We start from the raw sequence: 18,929 nt of genomic DNA on the forward strand, positions 1-18,929 counted from the left end.
GCATGTGGATCCCCACACTCGGCTGGATTGCATGAATGCTCCCAGAGCCACTCCTGAATCACACAGTGAGGAACCAGCCAAATCCCCCCAGATCCCAGCACTGTACCTCAGGAATATACCGTCTTGCACTCCTCAAGATGATCAGTGCAAGTTTATTAATTGGTTCCCCACTTCATCAATGGAAAGGGGATCTACACCAGACTTTGCAAACCTGAGGAGGTTTGCCACACACTTTGTACGAACTCACTGGTAAGGATAAACCGTTAAACAATTTTTTTGACTACAAAAGATAGATTTTAAGTGATATTAAGTGAGAGGCAAAAAGTCAGAGTTCGTTACCAAAATAAAATAAAATATCAGCACGCAGCCTACGCTCTCAACCCGATTAGACTGCCCAACATCTAGATTAAGCAGTTTTTCTCACCCCACTGGATATTGCGGTTCCTAGTACACAGATTTCACCCTTGAAATCTGGGCCAGTCCCCTCAGTTGGAGTCTTCAGAGTGTCCTTGTTGGTTGCAGCGTAGGTGGGGGAAGGAGGAAGGCCCAGCATGGGGCCCTGTGTCTGTTTTATACCCTCAGTCCATGTGCTTGGGAAACACAAGTCCAGGCATGTCTGGGGGCATTGCTGAGTCTCCAGGCCAGGTTGAGCAATTCCCCTGGTGTGGCCTCATGCAGGTGAGTCATTGCATTGTAGCTCCCTTGCTGGACAATGGCTGCTGATGGGTTGATTGACACCCAGCCTGGATGCTGGTGACTTTCCTTGCTGTTGCCTCTGGGGGAGCTAATATCTGGCTGATTCCCCAACTTACAGTATGTTTTAGTGACAACCGTACCACACAATCTCATAACTGCATTAATGATAAACATCTATGGTTAGAGAAATGACTTTCAGCAGATCATAACCTTTCCCCTGATACCTCACATTGTCACGGAGTCCCTGGGCGATGCTCTGGAACTGCTTCCCACGAAGCCAGGCAGGACTCTGGGGAAGTCTCCTCTCTGGGAGCAGCCTGTCTGCAGGACACACAGCTCACCCGGCTCCACCTTCCTGGGTCTGACCTCGGAGCCTTCAGCATCCTCTGCCCCTTCCTGCACTTCCCACAACGAGTCCGCCCAGGCGGGGTCCTGGGGAAGCCAGAGGGTCCTGCCCCCCAACTCTGCAGTCAGACGGGACTCTCAGCCAGCGGGGAAACAGAAGGTTTATTAGACGACAGGAACATGGTCTAACACAGAGCTTGTAGGTGCAGAGAACAGGACCCCTCAGCTGGGTCCATTTTGGGGGCAGTGAGCCAGACAACCCCGTCTGCCCTTCACTCCATGTCCCAGCCAGCCCCAAACTGAAACTCCCTCCAGCCCCTCCTCCCCTGGGCTTTGTCCCTTTCCCGGGCCAGGAGGTCACCGGATTCCTTTATTCTCCAACCCCTTTAGCTCTCACCTTGCAGGGGGGAAGGGCCCAGGCCATCAGTTGCCAGGAAACAGGGTGTCGGCCATTGTCTGTGTCCAGACCCCTGCACACACCTGCCCTCTAGGGCTCTGCAATGATCATACACCCTTACCCCACCCCCTAGAGACTTAAGAACTGCCTAGGGGAAACTGAGGCACCCCCACACTATTCAGAGGAAACATTAAGAACAGTCCCACTTTGTCACATCATGCTTTATATGCAATATCACAATTATATACAGCTGAGGAATAAGGGGGTTACAAGATGCTCCCCCCTTAGTTAGTAAAGGTGACACCAATGAATAATTTGGGATGTTCCATATGTACTGAAGCATGGTACCGAAAGATGCTGAATGGGATAACTATCGACTGGGCTTTGTTTGTTTAATGTGGATGGTTTCAGGTGGTGTCTGTGGAATGGTACAAGCAACCGCTGATGTAAGGGTAATGACTTCGACTAGCCCAGTCTGGAGAGAGAAAACCAGCCGGTGACAGTTTGGGTCAAGGTGTAACTAGTGTGACGCTCTGTACCTCGGGGGAACACCCAGCACCCCTGTCAGGGTTCCCTCCCCACTCTGAGCTCTGGGGTACAGATGTGGGGACCTGCATGAAAGACCCCCTAGGCTTATTGCTACCAGCTTAGGTTAAAAACTTCCCCAAAACACAAATCCCTTCTTGTCCTTGGACGGTCCATTGCTGCCACCACCAAGTGATTTACACAAACATTCAGGGAGAGGCCACTTGGAGCCCTATCCCACCCCAAAATATCCCCCCAAGCCCTTTCACCCCCTTTCCTGGGGAGGCTTGAGAATAATATACCAACCAATTGCCTTAGCAATGTGAGCACAGACCAAACTCCCCCCCATACTCTACAGAGATCCCCTGGAGAAGGGAAGCAGGACTCGGTCCAGGCAGGAGGCCGAATTGCGCCTACTGAGCTCTAGGGAGTACCAGAGACTGTGGGCTAATCCCCCTTCCCATCTCCCATACTGCCCGGTGACGAAAGTAACTCCGGAGGCTATGACGCTGGCCGCTACACTGAGAAAGGGAGGTCACCTTGGGGCCTTATCGAGTTTCTGAGGCCACTGAATCCGCCCAGGAGCGCGGGACCCACCAATACAGGCTCAGGACTTTGTCCCAGATGGCAGCGTCCAGAGGGCATAACAGGACACTGCAAGACAGAGGTTCCCAGGGTTGTGTCTGGGGCCGGAGATATTGGCTAGCGTCATTCGGTTGCACCATCCAAGGAGCAGCTGACAAGCCAGAGGCTGAGCGTGACCAGCCCAGGAGTGGGGGTCCTCACAGCAGAGCAGGTTAAGGCTGGCTCCCAGGGTCAAGGATTGGAGTAACCTAGCAGATCACTGGTCCGGATAGCAACAGAGGGGAACGTCATAACTGAAAAGGAACAAAAAGACAAGTGAGCACGGGCATAAACTGGAGAACACCCTCCAGAGACCGAGACGACCTTCAGGCAGTGGAGAGCTTCCCAGTGCCCCGGCACTTGGTACTTGGGCCCCTACCCGTTCCGTCTGATGTAGTTTATCTACCAGATGCATATCATAGAATCATAGAATCATAGAATCATAGAATATCAGGGTTGGAAGGGACCCCAGAAGGTCATCTAGTCCAACCCCCTGCTCAAAGCAGGACCAAGTCCCAGTTAAATCATCCCAGCCAGGGCTTTGTCAAGCCTGACCTTAAAAACCTCTAAGGAAGGAGATTCTACCACCTCCCTAGGTAACGCATTCCAGTGTTTCACCACCCTCTTAGTGAAAAAGTTTTTCCTAATATCCAATCTAAACCTCCCCCATTGCAACTTGAGACCATTACTCCTCGTTCTGTCATCTGCTACCATTGAGAACAGTCTAGAGCCATCCTCTTTGGAACCCCCTTTCAGGTAGTTGAAAGCAGCTATCAAATCCCCCCTCATTCTTCTCTTCTGCAGACTAAACAATCCCAGCTCCCTCAGCCTCTCCTCATAAGTCATGTGCTCTAGACCCCTAATCATTTTTGTTGCCCTTCGCTGGACTCTTTCCAATTTATCCACATCCTTCTTGTAGTGTGGGGCCCAAAACTGGACACAGTACTCCAGATGAGGCCTCACCAGTGTCGAATAGAGGGGAACGATCACGTCCCTCGATCTGCTCGCTATGCCCCTACTTATACATCCCAAAATGCCATTGGCCTTCTTGGCAACAAGGGCACACTGCTGACTCATATCCAGCTTCTCGTCCACTGTCACCCCTAGGTCCTTTTCCGCAGAACTGCTGCCTAGCCATTCGGTCCCTAGTCTGTAGCGGTGCATTGGGTTCTTCCGTCCTAAGTGCAGGACCCTGCACTTATCCTTATTGAACCTCATCAGATTTCTTTTGGCCCAATCCTCCAATTTGTCTAGGTCCTTCTGTATCCTATCCCTCCCCTCCAGCGTATCTACCACTCCTCCCAGTTTAGTATCATCCGCAAATTTGCTGAGAGTGCAATCCACACCATCCTCCAGATCATTTATGAAGATATTGAACAAAACCGGCCCCAGGACCGACCCCTGGGGCACTCCACTTGACACCGGCTGCCAACTAGACATGGAGCCATTGATCACTACCCGTTGAGCCCGACAATCTAGCCAGCTTTCTACCCACCTTATAGTGCATTCATCCAGCCCATACTTCCTTAACTTGCTGACAAGAATGCTGTGGGAGACCGTGTCAAAAGCTTTGCTAAAGTCAAGAAACAATACATCCACTGCTTTCCCTTCATCCACAGAACCAGTAATCTCATCATATGGTCAGAAACGAAAAATAACGATTCTGTCTGAAAATCTATAAAGGTGAAAAATTGATTAAGCCTAAATTGGGTGGACGTGTGCCTCAGTTTCCCACCTTACAGGGCACTCCAGCCCCCGACAGGCCACTTCAGCCCCCCATAGCCCCTGGGAGTGACCCCAAGCTTTGTCTCTGTCACCTCAACCCTACCCAGACTCTGAGCTAACTCTGAGGCCACGTAGCCCCCCCGTGACAATGGGATGGACGTCTGTTACCTGTCTGGTAGGTCTTCCCTTGGGAGACCCGGTATGCGAACAGCAGTAGGAAAGCGACGAGCAGGAGGATCCCAAAGACAAGTACGACGATGTCACCTGTCAACCCTGCGCCATGAGAGAGCGAGCGTCAGGCCGCGTTACTAGCGTCAGCGCCAGGAGGGGGCATGGCCTGTGCACTGTTTAACATGGCAGTAATTTGGGGGCGGGGGCCGTGCTGTCCCCCCACCCTGCAAGCCTCAGGCAGGAGCAGAGCGGAGCCGGCTGGGGGAGCTGATAAATCTCCCTCACCTCAAAGCGCAGCCCCTCTCAGCAGCACCAGCCACTTCCTGGGGGGTTGGGGGGTGGGGAGGGGGCTGAGGTGGGCCTGACCCCCCTTCACCACGAGACCTGGCCCCTATGCGTGGTCCCACCCCTGGGGCCCCAACCACTGGCAGTGTGCATGGCTGTGATGTAACTGCAGAGCCCCCTCCCCCAGTAAAAGTGGGGAGGGGAGACAAAATCCCCCTTCACTCCACTAAAGTTCCTACTGCCACTGGCCCCCTGTAGTGCTGAGGGCTCCAGCCCCCAGATACTGACCCTGCTGTACCAGCCCCCCAGCCCTGAGGGACCCAGCCCCCCGATACTGGCCCCACTGTACCAGCCCCTTAGAGCCCTGAGAGCTCCAGCCCCCAGATACTGACCCTGCTGTACCAGCCCCCCAGCCCTGAGGGACCCAGCCCCCCGATACTGGCCCCACTGTACCAGCCCCTTAGAGCCCCGAGAGCTCCAGCCCCCAGATACTGACCCTCCTGTACCAGACCCCCAGCCCTGAGGGACCCAGCCCCCCGATACTGGCCCCACTGCACCAGCCCCGAGGGCTCCAGCATCTCCCCATCTCCTGCAGTGTGATGAGGGAATAGTCTCCCCTGAACAGTGACTGATCACAGGTGAGGGGTCCCCAAGGAAACCCTTCCCCCTGGACAGAGGCTTACATGAGAAAGTCAGGGCGAACTCCTCCTGCAGGGGCTGAGCCAGAGCCGAGTGGGTGACGCGGCAGGAGAAGAGGCTGCCTCTGTCCCAGGCCATGGGGGTGAAGGTGTAGGTCAGGGTGAGGTGAAAGGTCCCGTCCGGGTTCCCCTCGGGGGTAGAATACGTGGATTCAGTCCGAACCCGCCCGTCTCTCAGCCAGGTGACGGCGATGTCCCGGGGGTAGAATCCCCACACGTGGCAGGGGAAGGAGCTCGCTGTAAAGATCGTTCCCGATCGCTGGGGGACGGAGATCCTCAGAGCGGCTGGAAATAAGGGAGAGTTGGAATCTGATGCACCGAGAGTCAAACTGCCCTGGTCGGGTTGAGCTCCCTGGGATCCTGCAGGAGCGAAAGGCCCGTTGGCCTGGCTGGGCCAAGGACACGTTTGTGCAGCCCCCGACCGATCCTGCCCTGTAGGAGACCGGCAGGGAGCTGTTCCTGCCCCGTAGCTCCTTCTCTGCAGTGATCAGTCTGGGATCGACAGCTCCCCTCTGCTCCCCGCCTGCTGCTGGCTCTGCCCCACAAACGCCAGGGAGCTGCTGGATACTCCAGGTCTCTCGCCCCCGACAGCAGCTGGCTGCCCAGCAGCAGCACCCCAGAGCCCAGCAGGACGTGGGGTGGGATGGGCAATTCTGCTGTAGAAAAGTCCTGGGGCACCCGCCAGGAAGCGGCTGCAGGGAGACAGCAGGGTGGGAACCAAGTTTCAGTGAAGGTCTCAGGAGCTGCCGTCCCGGAGTGTGGATCTGACCTGAGCTTTGGGGAACTCTGGCCAGGCCTATGTCAGGTTATTCCCTAGTTAATCAGCTCTGATCGTTTGTGCCTCTGTGCCGAAGTGGGAATTTTCTGTACTATATTTATGAGTCCAGTGCGTGCCTCAGTTTCCCTGGGTACTTTGCACTGTTAGCCAGTGGGCACAGCTGGGTAAAAAGCTGCTCCGGGGGAAAGCAGGAGACCTGAGGTGTTTGTGTCACATAACTGACTGGGGGGTGGGGTGGGGGAATGAATGGGTCATTACGCGACTGGCTGAAACCGGTGGGTCCACAAAGACAAAGGGAGCCCTGAGGACTGAACAGCTGACTCCTGCCCCCGGGCAATACCAGCAGGCAGAGCGGGTGAACCCAGCAGGGCTCTGCGGGAGGACAATGGACCCAGGGGACAGGAGGCGGGGATAAGAACTGGCCTTTGGAGACGCAGCAGCTCTGCCCTGGCCTGGGACAGACAGACCAAGGGACAGGAACAGCAAGCGGAAACCCAGGTGACACCAGCCTCCACAGGGGGTGTAACCCCACAGGGCCGCGGAGATTCGCTGGGCTCCGTGGCTCACAGGACGGTTTGGTTACTTGCCTGCAGGGCTGTCAGATATTTTCTGAGGGCAAGTCTACACTATACAATTAACTTGACCTAAATTACATCCACGTACAGCTAGCACAGTCATCACATTGCTTTTGCAGATGCGTGCTCCGCTCCTTGTGTCAGCGGTGCACGCCTCTGATGAAGTGGGAGTGTTCTTAATGTTTTGTCAGAATGCGGCGTGTGCCTCAGTTTCCCCTGCGTGTTACTCAAGTATCTAGGTGGTGGGAGAAGGGTGTGTGATCGCTGCAGAGACCCCAAGCGGGCAGGTGTGACTGCGACTGGCAGCCTGGGCACAGAGAACGTCCGACACTCTGTATCCTGGCAACTGATGGCTGGGCCCATCCTCTGCAAGGAGCCAGCCGGAGGGGCTGGAGAACAAAGAGAGCAGGTGACCGGTTTGCCCAGGAAAGAGACAAAGCCCGGAGGCAGGGCAGCTGGGCATGACGGAGGCTGGGCTGCTGGAAGGTGGTCAGTCTCCTGGTGTGGGACTCGGGGGTGTGGGGGGAAGCCCACAGCCCTGGGCTCTGGATCCCCCCAAGACGGACTTTGCCAAATGCTCCTAATGTCCGTGCTAACAAGCTCTGTTCCATGCTGTGCTCCCGACAACCAATAACCCGCCTGTGTCACACGCTGGCTGGAGGTCGCGGCTGACTGCGGAGTTGGGCTGCAGGGCCCTTTGGGGGCATGTAGGCTTCCCCTGGACTCTCACAGGCTGCTCCCAGAGAGGAGGCTCCCCCAGAGTCCTGCCTGGCTTCGTAGGGAGCAGTTCCCGAGCATCACCCGGGTACGCCGTGACACAAGGTGGTGGGAGAGGGAGTTTGTGGTTACAGAGGGTCAGCAAATGGCCTGGAGAATGGATACGCCAGCGGCTGGTGACCTGGTGACCAGCCTGGAGAATGGATACCCCAGCAACTGGTGACCTGAATTACTTTCCAAAAACGTATCAGACACAGCATCCTGAAAAGCTGGGACCGGGATCGGGGTACCCTCTGCCACCCCTTCCTCTGTCCCTGAGAAGTCAGCGGTGTGACTGCTCCCCTCCAGGAGGTCGGACACACAGTCCCTTCTCAAACCCTGGGCCACGGGCTGATCAGATGCTGACTCACCCATTCAGTCCTGGGCATCCTCTCCCAAGTGACCAGTGAGGAGACATCCCTGTACCCCTACTATTCCTTCCCCAGTTCCCTCCTGGGGGGCCCCCTCTAAGACACATTTCTCTGTGCTCCCTAGGAAGGGGTCTATCCCTTGTTCATCTGCAGAACTGTGCCAGCTAACAACTGGGAGAGTTTCCTTAATCCCTGGCCACACCTCTCCTGCCCCTGGGCCTGAGGGCATGTTGTCTTCTGCGGGAAAGGAGCTAGTCTCAGCCCCTCCCATGCTTGGAAGCACCCTGCTTCCCTGTGTTACAGAGTCACAGGAATCCTCACCCACCTCCCTGGTTTCTGAGATCCCCTGTCCCTTCTCTGGGCTCTCCTCTGGCCACATTTCTCTCTGCTCCCTGGAGCCGGGTCTGTCTCTGGTTCAGCTGCGACCTGCTGGCAGCTAACAACCTGCACAGTTCTCTCCCTGGCAGGTATTATACCCCCTCCCTTCCCGATGTGGTGTTACCTCCAGCCGCAGGGCAGGAGCTGGTCTCAACCACCCTCCCACCTGGACGCATGTGGCTTCCCCCTGCTGCCGAAGGATCAAGGAGACTCTCTCCCATTCTCTCAGCAGTTCCTGAGACCTTCCCCTTTCCCTCGGGGGTCCCGGCATAACACTCCCTCCTGCTGCAGGCAAATACCTTAACCTGAGCTACATGGAAAAAATCATTCCGAAGAAGCAGGTCGACTAGTCACACACAGTCAAAACACTTTCCAAACTTTCCCAAACCACATGGATTTTAGCGAGTGGTATGAGGTATCTGCTTTCGCCCACCCCCACAATCTCTGCCATTTGGCCAGGCACCATACTGGGCTCTGGGACCACACTCTGCTTAACCAGAGAGGTCTGGGCCCCTGTATCCCTCTGCCCCAAGCGTCCCCTGCCATTAATTCTGACAACCTCAATGTGCTCCAGGTCTGGTTCTGCAGAGGCTAATCTCACAAAACCGATACGATCGGTTCCAAGTGCCTGGGGGCTCTGGGGTGAGGGCAGCAGAGCTAACAGGGGGCTATTGGTTGCCTTCTTCCTTCCAGCACAGCGCGTTTATTCCTCAGGGGATCAGTGGAATTACACCCCGATAGCACCTTCTGGGCTCTTCTGCTCTTACAGGAGATTTGGGGTGAGGGTGAGAGGAATGGTTTTGGGGAGGTGAGAACCCAGCCTCCCAGCCCCTTGCTAGGGATAAAATGGGACCTTCCCTTCCCACCAGCTTTAGACCCCTCTGTCAGGGGTTTGTTTTCAAGAGATGCCTGGGTCTGTTCAAAGGCATCAGCAGGAGACGCCAGCTCCTCCCCAGACGTTACATCGTTGTCCAGAGACGCTGCTTCACCTCAGCCTGGCACACGCCTAGGAAATGCTCTTGAGCAAGAAGATCCAACGTGGCCTCACAACTGGTCACACCTTTGCCCCCACCCACCTTCCCGTCAAATCTCTCTTTTTGTTTACATATTCCCCGTTACTCATCCCAACTTCCCTCTTCAGATTCCTAAATTTAACTCTATAGTTTTCAGGGGGAATCTGAAATCTTTGGAAAACAGTGTTTTAAAATTTACAATAGTTTACAGCATCCTCAATGGGCATTTCATTGAATAGAGTCAGAGCTTTACCGGTTAATTCTGCAATCAGGGTAGGAACGCCCTTGGCACCAGGGATTTCACGCACCTCACACAGCCTTTCAAAGGTGGTCAGAGATTCAGCAATATCCTTCTCCTCACTGTATGCAGGACATAAGTGCTCCCATTTCTGGATTTTTGGAGTGATGGGAATCGCTGGGGTTGGGGGGTTCTGGTTCTGCTTCTCTAGCAGGCCCAGTTGGTGTTTTCGCTCTCTCTCTCTTTCTTCCTGCTCGCTTTCTCTTTCCTCCCGCTTCTCCTTTATCTCCAGTTCTTTCAGTTCCAATAGTCTCTGATGTTCTCTCTCCTTCTCTGCAACCTGCAGCCTAAAAAGCTCCAACTTCACAATCGCTTCACTGCTTTCAGTCATTTTCCTGCTTTTCTGTCCCTACTTCCCTTTCCCGAAATAAGCAAACAGAAAATAACAAACCAGAAGCCTCCTCCTGACTGTCCTTAGCCACCACACTTAAAGCCTCACTTCAAATCTTTGCACCAGTGTTTGAAGTGCAAATCTTGCTCAGTACAACAGGCTGTGTATTTCACCCTGCTCGCTGCACCACTGTGACGGGATCCCCGGGGCGCAGCCTGGGACCGTGGGACCTCTGTGCCCCCTGAACTCTCCCCAGCCTGGGCAGCCTCTCACAACGCCCTGCTAGTGACCAGCAGCAAACCCCTCCAGGCGCTGTGATCACTCAGCACACCCGCATGTGGAGCCCCACACCCGGCTAGACTGCGTGAATGCTCCCCAGAGCCACTCGTGACTCACGCAGAGAAAGGCACCAGCCAAATCCCCCCAGCTCCCAGCCCTGTACCTCAGGAATATGCCGTCTTGCACTGCTCAAGATGAGCAATGCAGATTTATTAACTGGTTCCCCACTTCAGCAATGGAAAGCGGATCTACACCAGCCTTTGCAAAACCTGAGCAATTTGCCACACGCTTCATACAAACTCCCTGGTGAAGATAAACAGTAAAACAAACGTGTTGACTATAAAAGACAGATTTTAGGTGATATTATGTGAAGGGCAAAAAGCCAGAGTTAGTTACCAAAGGAAATAACATATCAGCACGCAGTCTAAACTCTCAGCCCTATTAGACGGGGCAACATCTAGATTAAGCAGTTTTTCTCACCCCACTGGGTATTGCGGTTCCTAGTACACAGATTTCACCCTTGAAATCTGGGCCAGTCCCCTCAGTTGGAGTCTTCAGAGTGTCCTTGTTGGTTGCAGCGTAGGTGGGGGAAGGAGGAAGGCCCAGCATGGGGCCCCTGTGTCTGTTTTATACCCTCAGTCCATGTGCTTGGGAAACACAAGTCCAGGCATGTCTGGGGGCATTGCTGAGTCTCCAGGCTGCGTTGAGCAATTCCCCTGGTGTGGCCTCATGCAGGCGAGTCACTGCATCCTAGCTCCCTGGCTGGACAATGGCTGCTGGTGGTTGTTTGACACCCCACCAGGGCGCTGGTTACCTTCCTTGCTGTTGCCTCTGGGGGAGCTCATATCTGGCTGATTCCCCAACTTACAGCATGTTCCAGTGACAACCGTACCACACAACCTCATAACTGCATTAATGATAAACATCTATGGGTAGAGAAATGACTTTCAGCAGATCATAACCTTTCCCCTGATACCTTACCAGGCCTGCCTTCTATGTAGGATCATGATTATATACAGATGAGGAGTATGGGGGTTACAGGATGCTCCCCCAAGGTACAGAGTGTCACAGTACCCATGTCCCAACAGTGATTCAGTATTTTGTCAGGCAGAATTAGAATCTTGTTCTCTCCCCAGCCTGGGGGCTGCGGAGTGTGGGGGAGGGCGGGAGCTGGGGATCAGAGGGATACGGCTGCCCTGGCATTTCTGTTATCAAGCCACAGTCACACCTGAGCACTCCTCCGGCCTCCTGCCGCCCGCCACTACTGTACTGGGCCCCTTCAGCCCTGGGGGCTCCAGCATCCCACTCCCCATCCCCAATGTACCATCCTGGGTCTCTGCTGGGGTCCCATGTCAGACTCAATGGAGTGCACCCTTCAGCCCATAACACGCAGCTGGGAGCCCAGCACCCCCTCACCTGTGACATCCAGGGCGAACTCCTCCCGCAGGGGCTGAGCCAGAGCCGTGTGGCTGACGCGGCAGGAGAAGAGGCTGCCGGAGTCGCTCGCGGTGGGGGTGAAGGTGTAGGTCAGGGTGAGGTTGAAGGTCCCGTCCGGGTTCCTCTGGGGGGCAGACGGGGTGACGTCGGTCAGAACCCGCCCGTCTCTCAGCCACGTGACGGTGACGTCCCCGGGGTAGAATCCCCACACGTGGCAGGGGAAGGAGCTGGCTGCGTCTCTCCCGGCCGCTCGCCGGGGGATGGAGAGTCTGGGAGCAGCTGGAACGAGAGAGACAGTCATTGAGCTGTGTCCGGACGAATAAGTGATATTTTGGGTTACCCCCATGCGCCAATCTGAGTGTAAGATACACAGACATACCCAATTCAGTACTGTGGGGCACGAAACACCCCGGGTCACCGGGGAGGTTTTACCCCAGTGGGATGTAGGAAGCCCTTCAGACATGGTGATTGAGGGTGCGTGGTACAGAAGGTGTCAGTGCCAGGCAGGTCAGGAGGGGGCTGGGGTACAATTTCCCGGGCTCACGTCTATTCGGAGCAGGAAGAGAGCGGCCAGCCGAACCCGGCACTCAGCTGTCTGGGTGCACTTCACGTACCTCTTGGGCAGCTGGATTCCCCCTAGAGGAATTACCTCCGGAGGCAGGATTCATAGATTTTGTGGCCAGAAGGGACCATTATGATCCTCTCGTCTGACCTGCCGCACGCCCAGCGCCGAGAGCCCCCCCCTGCAGCTCCGCGGTTGCTCTGTAGTGTGGACACTGCCTATGGTGACAGGAGGGGTTCTCCCATCACTGTAATTAACCCACCTCCCCTAGAGGCGGTCGCTACGTGGACAGAAGAATTTGTCCGTCGACCTAGCGCTGTCTGCACCGGGCATTATTTCTCACACCCCGAGTGACACAGCTGGGTCAGTCTAACGTTTCAGTGTAGCCCAGGCCTTAGTTCCTTTAGTCTGGGGGGTTTTATCCCCCTCCGGCCATGTGCTCTGAGCTGCAAACTCCGCTGATGGGAGGAGTCTGCGTGCATGACCCATCTTCCCGGGGCGGGAGCAGAACCACAGGAAGAGTGGTTCGTCCTTTTGTGGACGGTTTCTCAGTCCAGGTGTAAGGAGTTTCCAGCTGCGAGATCCAGCCCTGCCCTGTCTGGTATCGATGGGTCTCCTCTTTCGGGAGGGGCATGACAATGTCTGTGTAAAAGCAGCTCTTCCCACTAACGTCCCTCTCCGGCGATTCCTGCGGCCACAGAGGCTCACGCTGGACCCGCTCCAGCGTCACATCACAATACGGGACACAGCGCTTCCACGTGAGATTAATGCAGGCGGCAACTCACAAGCATGGGACAGAGCCCAAACACCAAACACTTCCTGAGATTTCTAATACCGATTGGTGACGGAAAGCACCCTTGTGTTCACACCCCACACCCACCGCAATAATCTTTGTCCAGGATATGCCTGGGGAGGGGTCATATGGAAACTAAGAACTCAGTGGTCAATAGTATCCTGGTGAACTGTGTGTAGCAACATTACATGCAAAGTTCTGGATCCCCCCGAATAAGGCTGGTTGCCACGTTCCAGCCACGTAGCCCCGATGAGACAGGACTGGACAGGCAGGTCTTTAACAAAGGAACGTGTGTTTACCTCCATTTACATATAAGCTCTAAACAGGGTCCTCAGACAGTGAGAGGGGGGAAGACGGGAGACAAGGAAACCTGCAAACAGAGGTGAGAAGAAACAACATGCAGCCCCCTCCCCACCAGACACGTCACCTTCTTTACTGAACGTTAACCAGGGGTGACCCTCAGGGAAGTGCCTCTCAAAGGGTGACTGAACTATACGCATGAGGGGCACAAACACCCCAAGCTCGCTCCCGACCCAGCTCTCTCTGTCTGACCTAAGCAGACAAAAGAAACAGCCTCTGGACGCTGGGAGCAGATCCTGGCCTGGGAATTTGGGCAGCAGTGTTACGGGGAACCCGTGGGAAGAACCTCACCTTGAACCAAGTCTAGTTTGTTACGTTCAGAAAACGTTTTATCTTTATTTCTCCTGTCGCCATTTCTGACTTTAGTGCCTCAGACTTGTACTCACTTAAAATCTCTCTCGTTGTGGTGAAATAATCTTGGTAAAACGAATCCAGTGTTGGGAATGGCTGGGGTAACGCCCTGTGCGGCAGCAGACTGTTGGAGCTCGGTCCCTGTCGAGGGGCGACGGCCCTAAGCTGCCGGGGCTGCCCAGGAGAGGGCTGGACAGTGCAGAACACAGACTCCTGGGGGATCACCGGGGACGGAGAGCGTGTTGGAAGTACGTGGCCACGTCTGGAGGCAGCCAGAGTGTGGCTGGGGTTTGCTGACAGGCTGCGGGGTCAGAGCTGCTGGCCCAGGGCTGTGGCTACACACAGACGCTCAGGGTGGGACCTGCAGGCTGTGGGTCCTCACCCCACCCCCTCCTCCCACCTGCGGGACTGTGGGACCAACGCGGGAACAGCCAGTCCCGAGTCCCCCGCCGGGGAACGTCCGAGCTCTTCTCCTGCCTTACCGAGCACACGGAGGGTCGTCTCTCCCTGCAGCTGCTCCGTACCGTAACCAACCACACATTGATACGGCCCCTCATCCGACACCGTCACCCTGGAGAGCGACAGGGAGGCGTCCCCCGTCTCCAACTCCTGCTCCGACATGCTCGCTCCGGGCTGGGATTGTCCCCTGCCCTGGTCGTACTGCGCGATCGTCTCCTCAAACAGAAACCACTGAACCCGCAGGGAGCGCAGATCGACTGGCCCCCCGACGGCAAACCGACATTTCAGCAGCGCCCCAGAGCCCAGCAGGGCCTGGGAGGAGGGATCTGTGACTATCCGCAGTGGGGAACCTGCACAGGGAAAGAGAAAATCACGCTCTGGGGCTCTGGGCAGGGCTGGGCCGTGCCGGGGGGAGGTCGCTGCCTGGGGATGGACGAGCCAGTGGGGGGATCTGGTCCCACAGGGAAGAGGGGGTGGTGGGGTACCTGGGGCAGGTGCCGGCTGTGCTCTGGCTCCCCTGGGTCTATCAGTGACTAGACACCTGCCCCCCCTCGTTCTCCTTCCCAACCCGTCCCACACGGGCTCCCTCAGAGCCAGGACAAGGCATCAAAGGGAGGTTTTGCAGATAGCTCTGGGCTTCTCCTTGCATTCGCTCCGGCCCTGTTCACGCCCCTCGAGCGATCTCCGTGGCCCTGTCTGCACGAGCCTGGCTCACCCCACTGGGGGCACAGAGCTGGGGCAGAGCTGGCTCGGAGCCGGGTTAGACGATACAGCGTATAAACATAAGAATAAGAGCTGGAATCCCTGAGCCTTGTGTTAAGTAGTGGGGGAGCGTGAAGACATAGGGCGGAGCAGTTTGCGGCTGGAGCGGCTTGTGGACTGGTGGTGGAGCAGTTCATGGGACGGCGGGAGCTGCTGGTGGGACGCGGAGCCGAGCGAAGCACTTCGTGGGGCGGCTGGTGGAGCGGAGCCCTATGGAGCTGTGGGGCGGTCAGCTTCAGATCATGTAAAGTGCCCCTTACCTCTTCTCCCCCCCCATCTCCACCCAGGTTGGGAGGTGTGAGGATGTGAGGCAGCAGGGAGGGGGGAGTGTTGCCCTGGGACTGTGCCCTGGGGAGGGGAGACCGGAGAGCCTGTCACCTGAGCCGGGGGGGGGAGGTGACACCTCTGCCCGGGAACGTGGACAGAGGCTGCAGGAGGGGGCCTGCTGGGGGGGTTTAGTTTCAGTTTGGGGCTGGGTGGAGGAACGCAGGGAACCCCAGGGCTGGGGTCTGAGCTCCCTGCTCCCCCAGAAGGACTGGACTGAGGGGTCCTGGTTGTACCCACAGCTCTGTTTGTTCCTGTTGTCCAATAAACCTTCTGTTTTACTGGCTGGCTGAGAGTCTCAGTGAATCCCAGGAAGAGGGGTGCAGGGCCTGGACTCCCCCACACTCCGTGACAGGAGGTAAAACTCAGCAGATAAACTTTCGAACTCTGGGGCTGCCCTGACCAGGGACAGAGGCTTTTGGGTCGTTGGACTTTTGGGACTTTGGGTGATTTGGGGTTGCTGGACTCAAGAACCAAAGGGAAAGGACACACCCCAATTTGCTTGGGGTGGGTTTTTTTGCTCATGGGTTGTGTTATGAATCCTGTGGGTGGTGTTTCCCCAGCATAATGCCACATGGTTTCTCTCTGTTATTAAAAGGCTTTTTGCTACACTCAGACTCTGTGCTTGCGAGAGGGGAAGTATTGCCTCTTGGAGGCGCCCAGCAGGGGTGGTATATATTTGTCCCAGGTCACTGGCTGGGGGCTCGAGCCGGTTTGCAGTGTGTTATTGGAACGGATCCCCTAGATATTGAACCCGGCCCTTGTTGCTGCCAACTCTGACGGGCAGAAGGGTTACACCCAGGATGAGAGGCCTTTACACGGCCATCTGCCCCAGGGCGCGGGGGCTTGGTGATGGCTGGCAGTAGCCCAGACCGCGGCAAGGTGGGGATAGTGGGTTGGGGGCTCCCCAGGAAGGGGAGACCCAGAGGCAAAGTGTGGGGGTGCTGCCAGGGGGCAGAACCCCAGAGAAGGGGGCACCGGGGTCTGTGAGGGACACGGGGGCCAGAGCTGTGGCGGGTCACCGGCCTCCAGAGGGCGCTCCAGGTGGGGAAAGAGCGAATTCCCAACGACCAGCAGGAGGCGCCGCCGGGGTGAGCCCCAACCCCGTCACACCGTCACACCCTTGGCTCAGACCCCGACCCCCTCTCCTGCCCCCGGGATCCCCCGCGGCTCCCCCGTTCCCTCCCCCGGCTCCTGTCACACCCTGGGGCATTCACACGGGCTCCGGGCAGACTCGGCGGCTGAGGCCGGGCAGAGATGGGCAGTGACTGACCCATCTGTGCCCAGGGCCCGTCCCCAGGACTTTACTCTGCTGGGGAGCCCCGGGGCCCAACCCTGCCCTGCCCTGCCCACGGAGACACCAGGGGGTCTGGACTTACCGGCCACCCCGAGGATGAGGAGGGGGATGAGGAGACCCCCCAGCTCCATGGTCCCTGCCCTCCGTCCCCACAGAGTCGCCATGTCTGGGGCTGTGAGTGAATTTGCTTTCGCTTTCCCTCCCACAAGGATGCAGGAAGGGCCATAAAAGCAGGTGAAGAGGCAGGAATCACCTGAGAGTCCCAAGTCCGTCCTGGCACAGAAACCAGCCACCGCCCCGCCCCGCCCCGCACAGCCCTGCAGGCTCGGGGCCGCCCCTGCTCCTCCCAGCGCAGAGGTGAGACCAGCCTTCCAGTCAGCCCCATGAGCCCCAGGAGAAATGGGGAGCTGCTCCCAGCAGCTCACCCACCTTGGGGGTGTCCCAGCCAGACCCAGCAGGGCCCCACAATGGCCAGTTCCGCCCTTCGGCTCCATTTCCAAAGGCTCCTGCCATGAGCAGGGTCCCGGGGCCGCAGGGGGCAGGCAGGGCTGGCGTTGGCTCTGGGGCACCTCGGGGTAACTGCTTCCTCCCGGCCGCCCCCGCAGCCCAGCCCTGGGGGATGACAGCCCGTCGGCCGTAGCCGCCCAGGGAGGCTGGGGCTGAGTCGGCAGCCCCCAGCATCGCAAACGGGCGTCTGTGAAGGGGCTTTAACTCTGCTGAGACGCGCTGGGGGGCACGTGGGATTTGCTCCAAGGCGTCTGGGGGCTGCAGGGATCCGGGGCAGGCTGGCGGCTGCAGAGTTTGCTGACCACGGCGGTGAGTGAGCGGGTGTCACGGAGTCCCTGGGCGATACTCTGGAACTGCTCCCCATGAAGCCAGTCAGGACTCTGGGGCAGTCGCCTTTCTGTGAGCAGCCTGTCTTCAGGACACACAGCTCACCCGGCTTCCACCTTCCTGGGTCTGACCTCGGAGCATTCAGCATCCTCTGCCCCTCTGTGCGCTTCCCCCAGCGAGTCCGCTCAGGCAGGGCTCCTGGGGAAGCCAGAGGGTCCTGCACCCCAACTTCGCAGTCAGACGTGACTCTCAGCCAGCCAGTAAAACAGAGGTTTAGTAGATGACAGGAACATGGTCTAACACAGAGCTTGCAGGTGCAGAGAACAGGACCCCTCAGCTGGGTCCATTTTGGGGGGCAGTGAGCCAGACAACCACGTCTGCCCTTCACTCCATGTCCCAGCCAGCCCCAAACTGAAAGTCCCTCCAGCCCCTCCTCCTCTGGGCTTTGTTCCTTTCCCGGGCCAGGAGGTCACCGGATTCCTTTGTTCTCCAACCCTTTAGCTCTTGCCTTGCAGGGGGGAAGGGCCCGGCCCTCAGTGGCCAGGAAACAGGGTGTCGGCCATTGTCTGTGTCCAGACCCCTGCACACACCTGCCCTCTAGGGCTCTGCAATGATCATACACCCTTATCCCACCCCCTAGAGACTTAAGAACTTCATAGGGGAACTGAGTCACCCCCACACTATTCAGAGGAAACATTAAGAACAGTCCCACTTCGTCACAGCGGGGATGTTAGTGAAGCCGTGACAGAGCCTCAGCCCGGCCGCTGTGACTGGGAGTCGGTGGGACTCTGCGCAGGGGACGGTGAACACGGTGAAGTGTCGCCCAAAGAGAGATGGCTCCCGTTTCCAGCAGCTCAGCACCACCTGCATCACCCGTCGCAGGGCAGCACCTGCTGGGGTGTCCGTGGCTGGGGCCCTGGCCCGGGGCTGGCGGCTGCCCGTGTTTCACACAGCGGGTGGTGCTGGCTGGCGGGGCTCTGGCTGGGCTGGGTCAGTTCCTTGGCCGAACCGGAGCCTGCGGGGTCACCCTGGGCCTGGCAGGGCCACAGGCTGCCCCCAGCCCTGCCTGGGATGAAGAGTTAGGTCAGGCCCCAGCCCCGCAAGCCTCTGCCCAGTTACCCTGTGTGCCCAGCCCATGCCCATCGCCCCAGGGGGGATGAGAGGCCCTGAGCCAGGGTGCGGATGCTGCAGGGTTGAAACACGGTGTAAGGCCGGTCAATGCACCCCACGGAGAGCAGACCTGCTTCCCAGGGACAGGCCTGCGTCCCCCCAGCCCCGCTCCACGTGCTGCCCCAGCTGGTGAGGGTCCCCCAGAGCTGGCCCCTCACAGACGCCCCTTCCCAGCATGTTACCAGTCACCCCCCACTGCCCATGGGAGCCAGGCCCCGCCCCGGGACCTCAGGGGGATCCTGCCCGGAGAAGCCAGGGCCACCCCTGTCCTGGGGACAGCGCTGGGCTCAGTGCCGGGGGTGGCCCCGAGCGTGGGAAGCTGAATAGCTCTGCAG

General features: G+C 57.5%; 1 protein-coding gene across 3 annotated transcripts in view; it reads right to left on the bottom strand.

Annotated features, from left to right (window-relative positions):
* Window positions 1-1,640: 1,640 nt before the first annotated feature.
* The window catches only part of LOC102935656 (signal-regulatory protein beta-1), a 41,880-nt gene continuing 24,591 nt past the window's right edge, over window positions 1,641-18,929 (bottom strand). Inside the window, exons 2-7 of one of the 3 annotated variants that reach the window (XM_043548272.1) lie at window positions 16,673-16,715; window positions 14,231-14,557; window positions 11,662-11,961; window positions 5,452-5,751; window positions 4,481-4,585; window positions 1,641-2,841 (exon numbers count right to left, since the gene is read on the bottom strand). In XM_043548272.1, coding sequence (XP_043404207.1) covers window positions 2,780-2,841; window positions 4,481-4,585; window positions 5,452-5,751; window positions 11,662-11,961; window positions 14,231-14,557; window positions 16,673-16,715 — 1,137 coding nt within the window. In that variant the 3' untranslated portion in view covers window positions 1,641-2,779. Of the gene's footprint in view, window positions 2,842-4,480; window positions 4,586-5,451; window positions 5,752-11,661; window positions 11,962-14,230; window positions 14,558-16,672; window positions 16,740-18,929 lie in introns of all 3 variants that reach the window. The other 2 variants (XM_043548271.1, XM_037898855.2) reach the window with 2 other exon arrangements.

This window comes from Chelonia mydas, chromosome 6 (assembly GCF_015237465.2).
Source record: "Chelonia mydas isolate rCheMyd1 chromosome 6, rCheMyd1.pri.v2, whole genome shotgun sequence".
In the NCBI taxonomy this organism is placed as follows: domain Eukaryota; kingdom Metazoa; phylum Chordata; order Testudines; family Cheloniidae; genus Chelonia; species Chelonia mydas.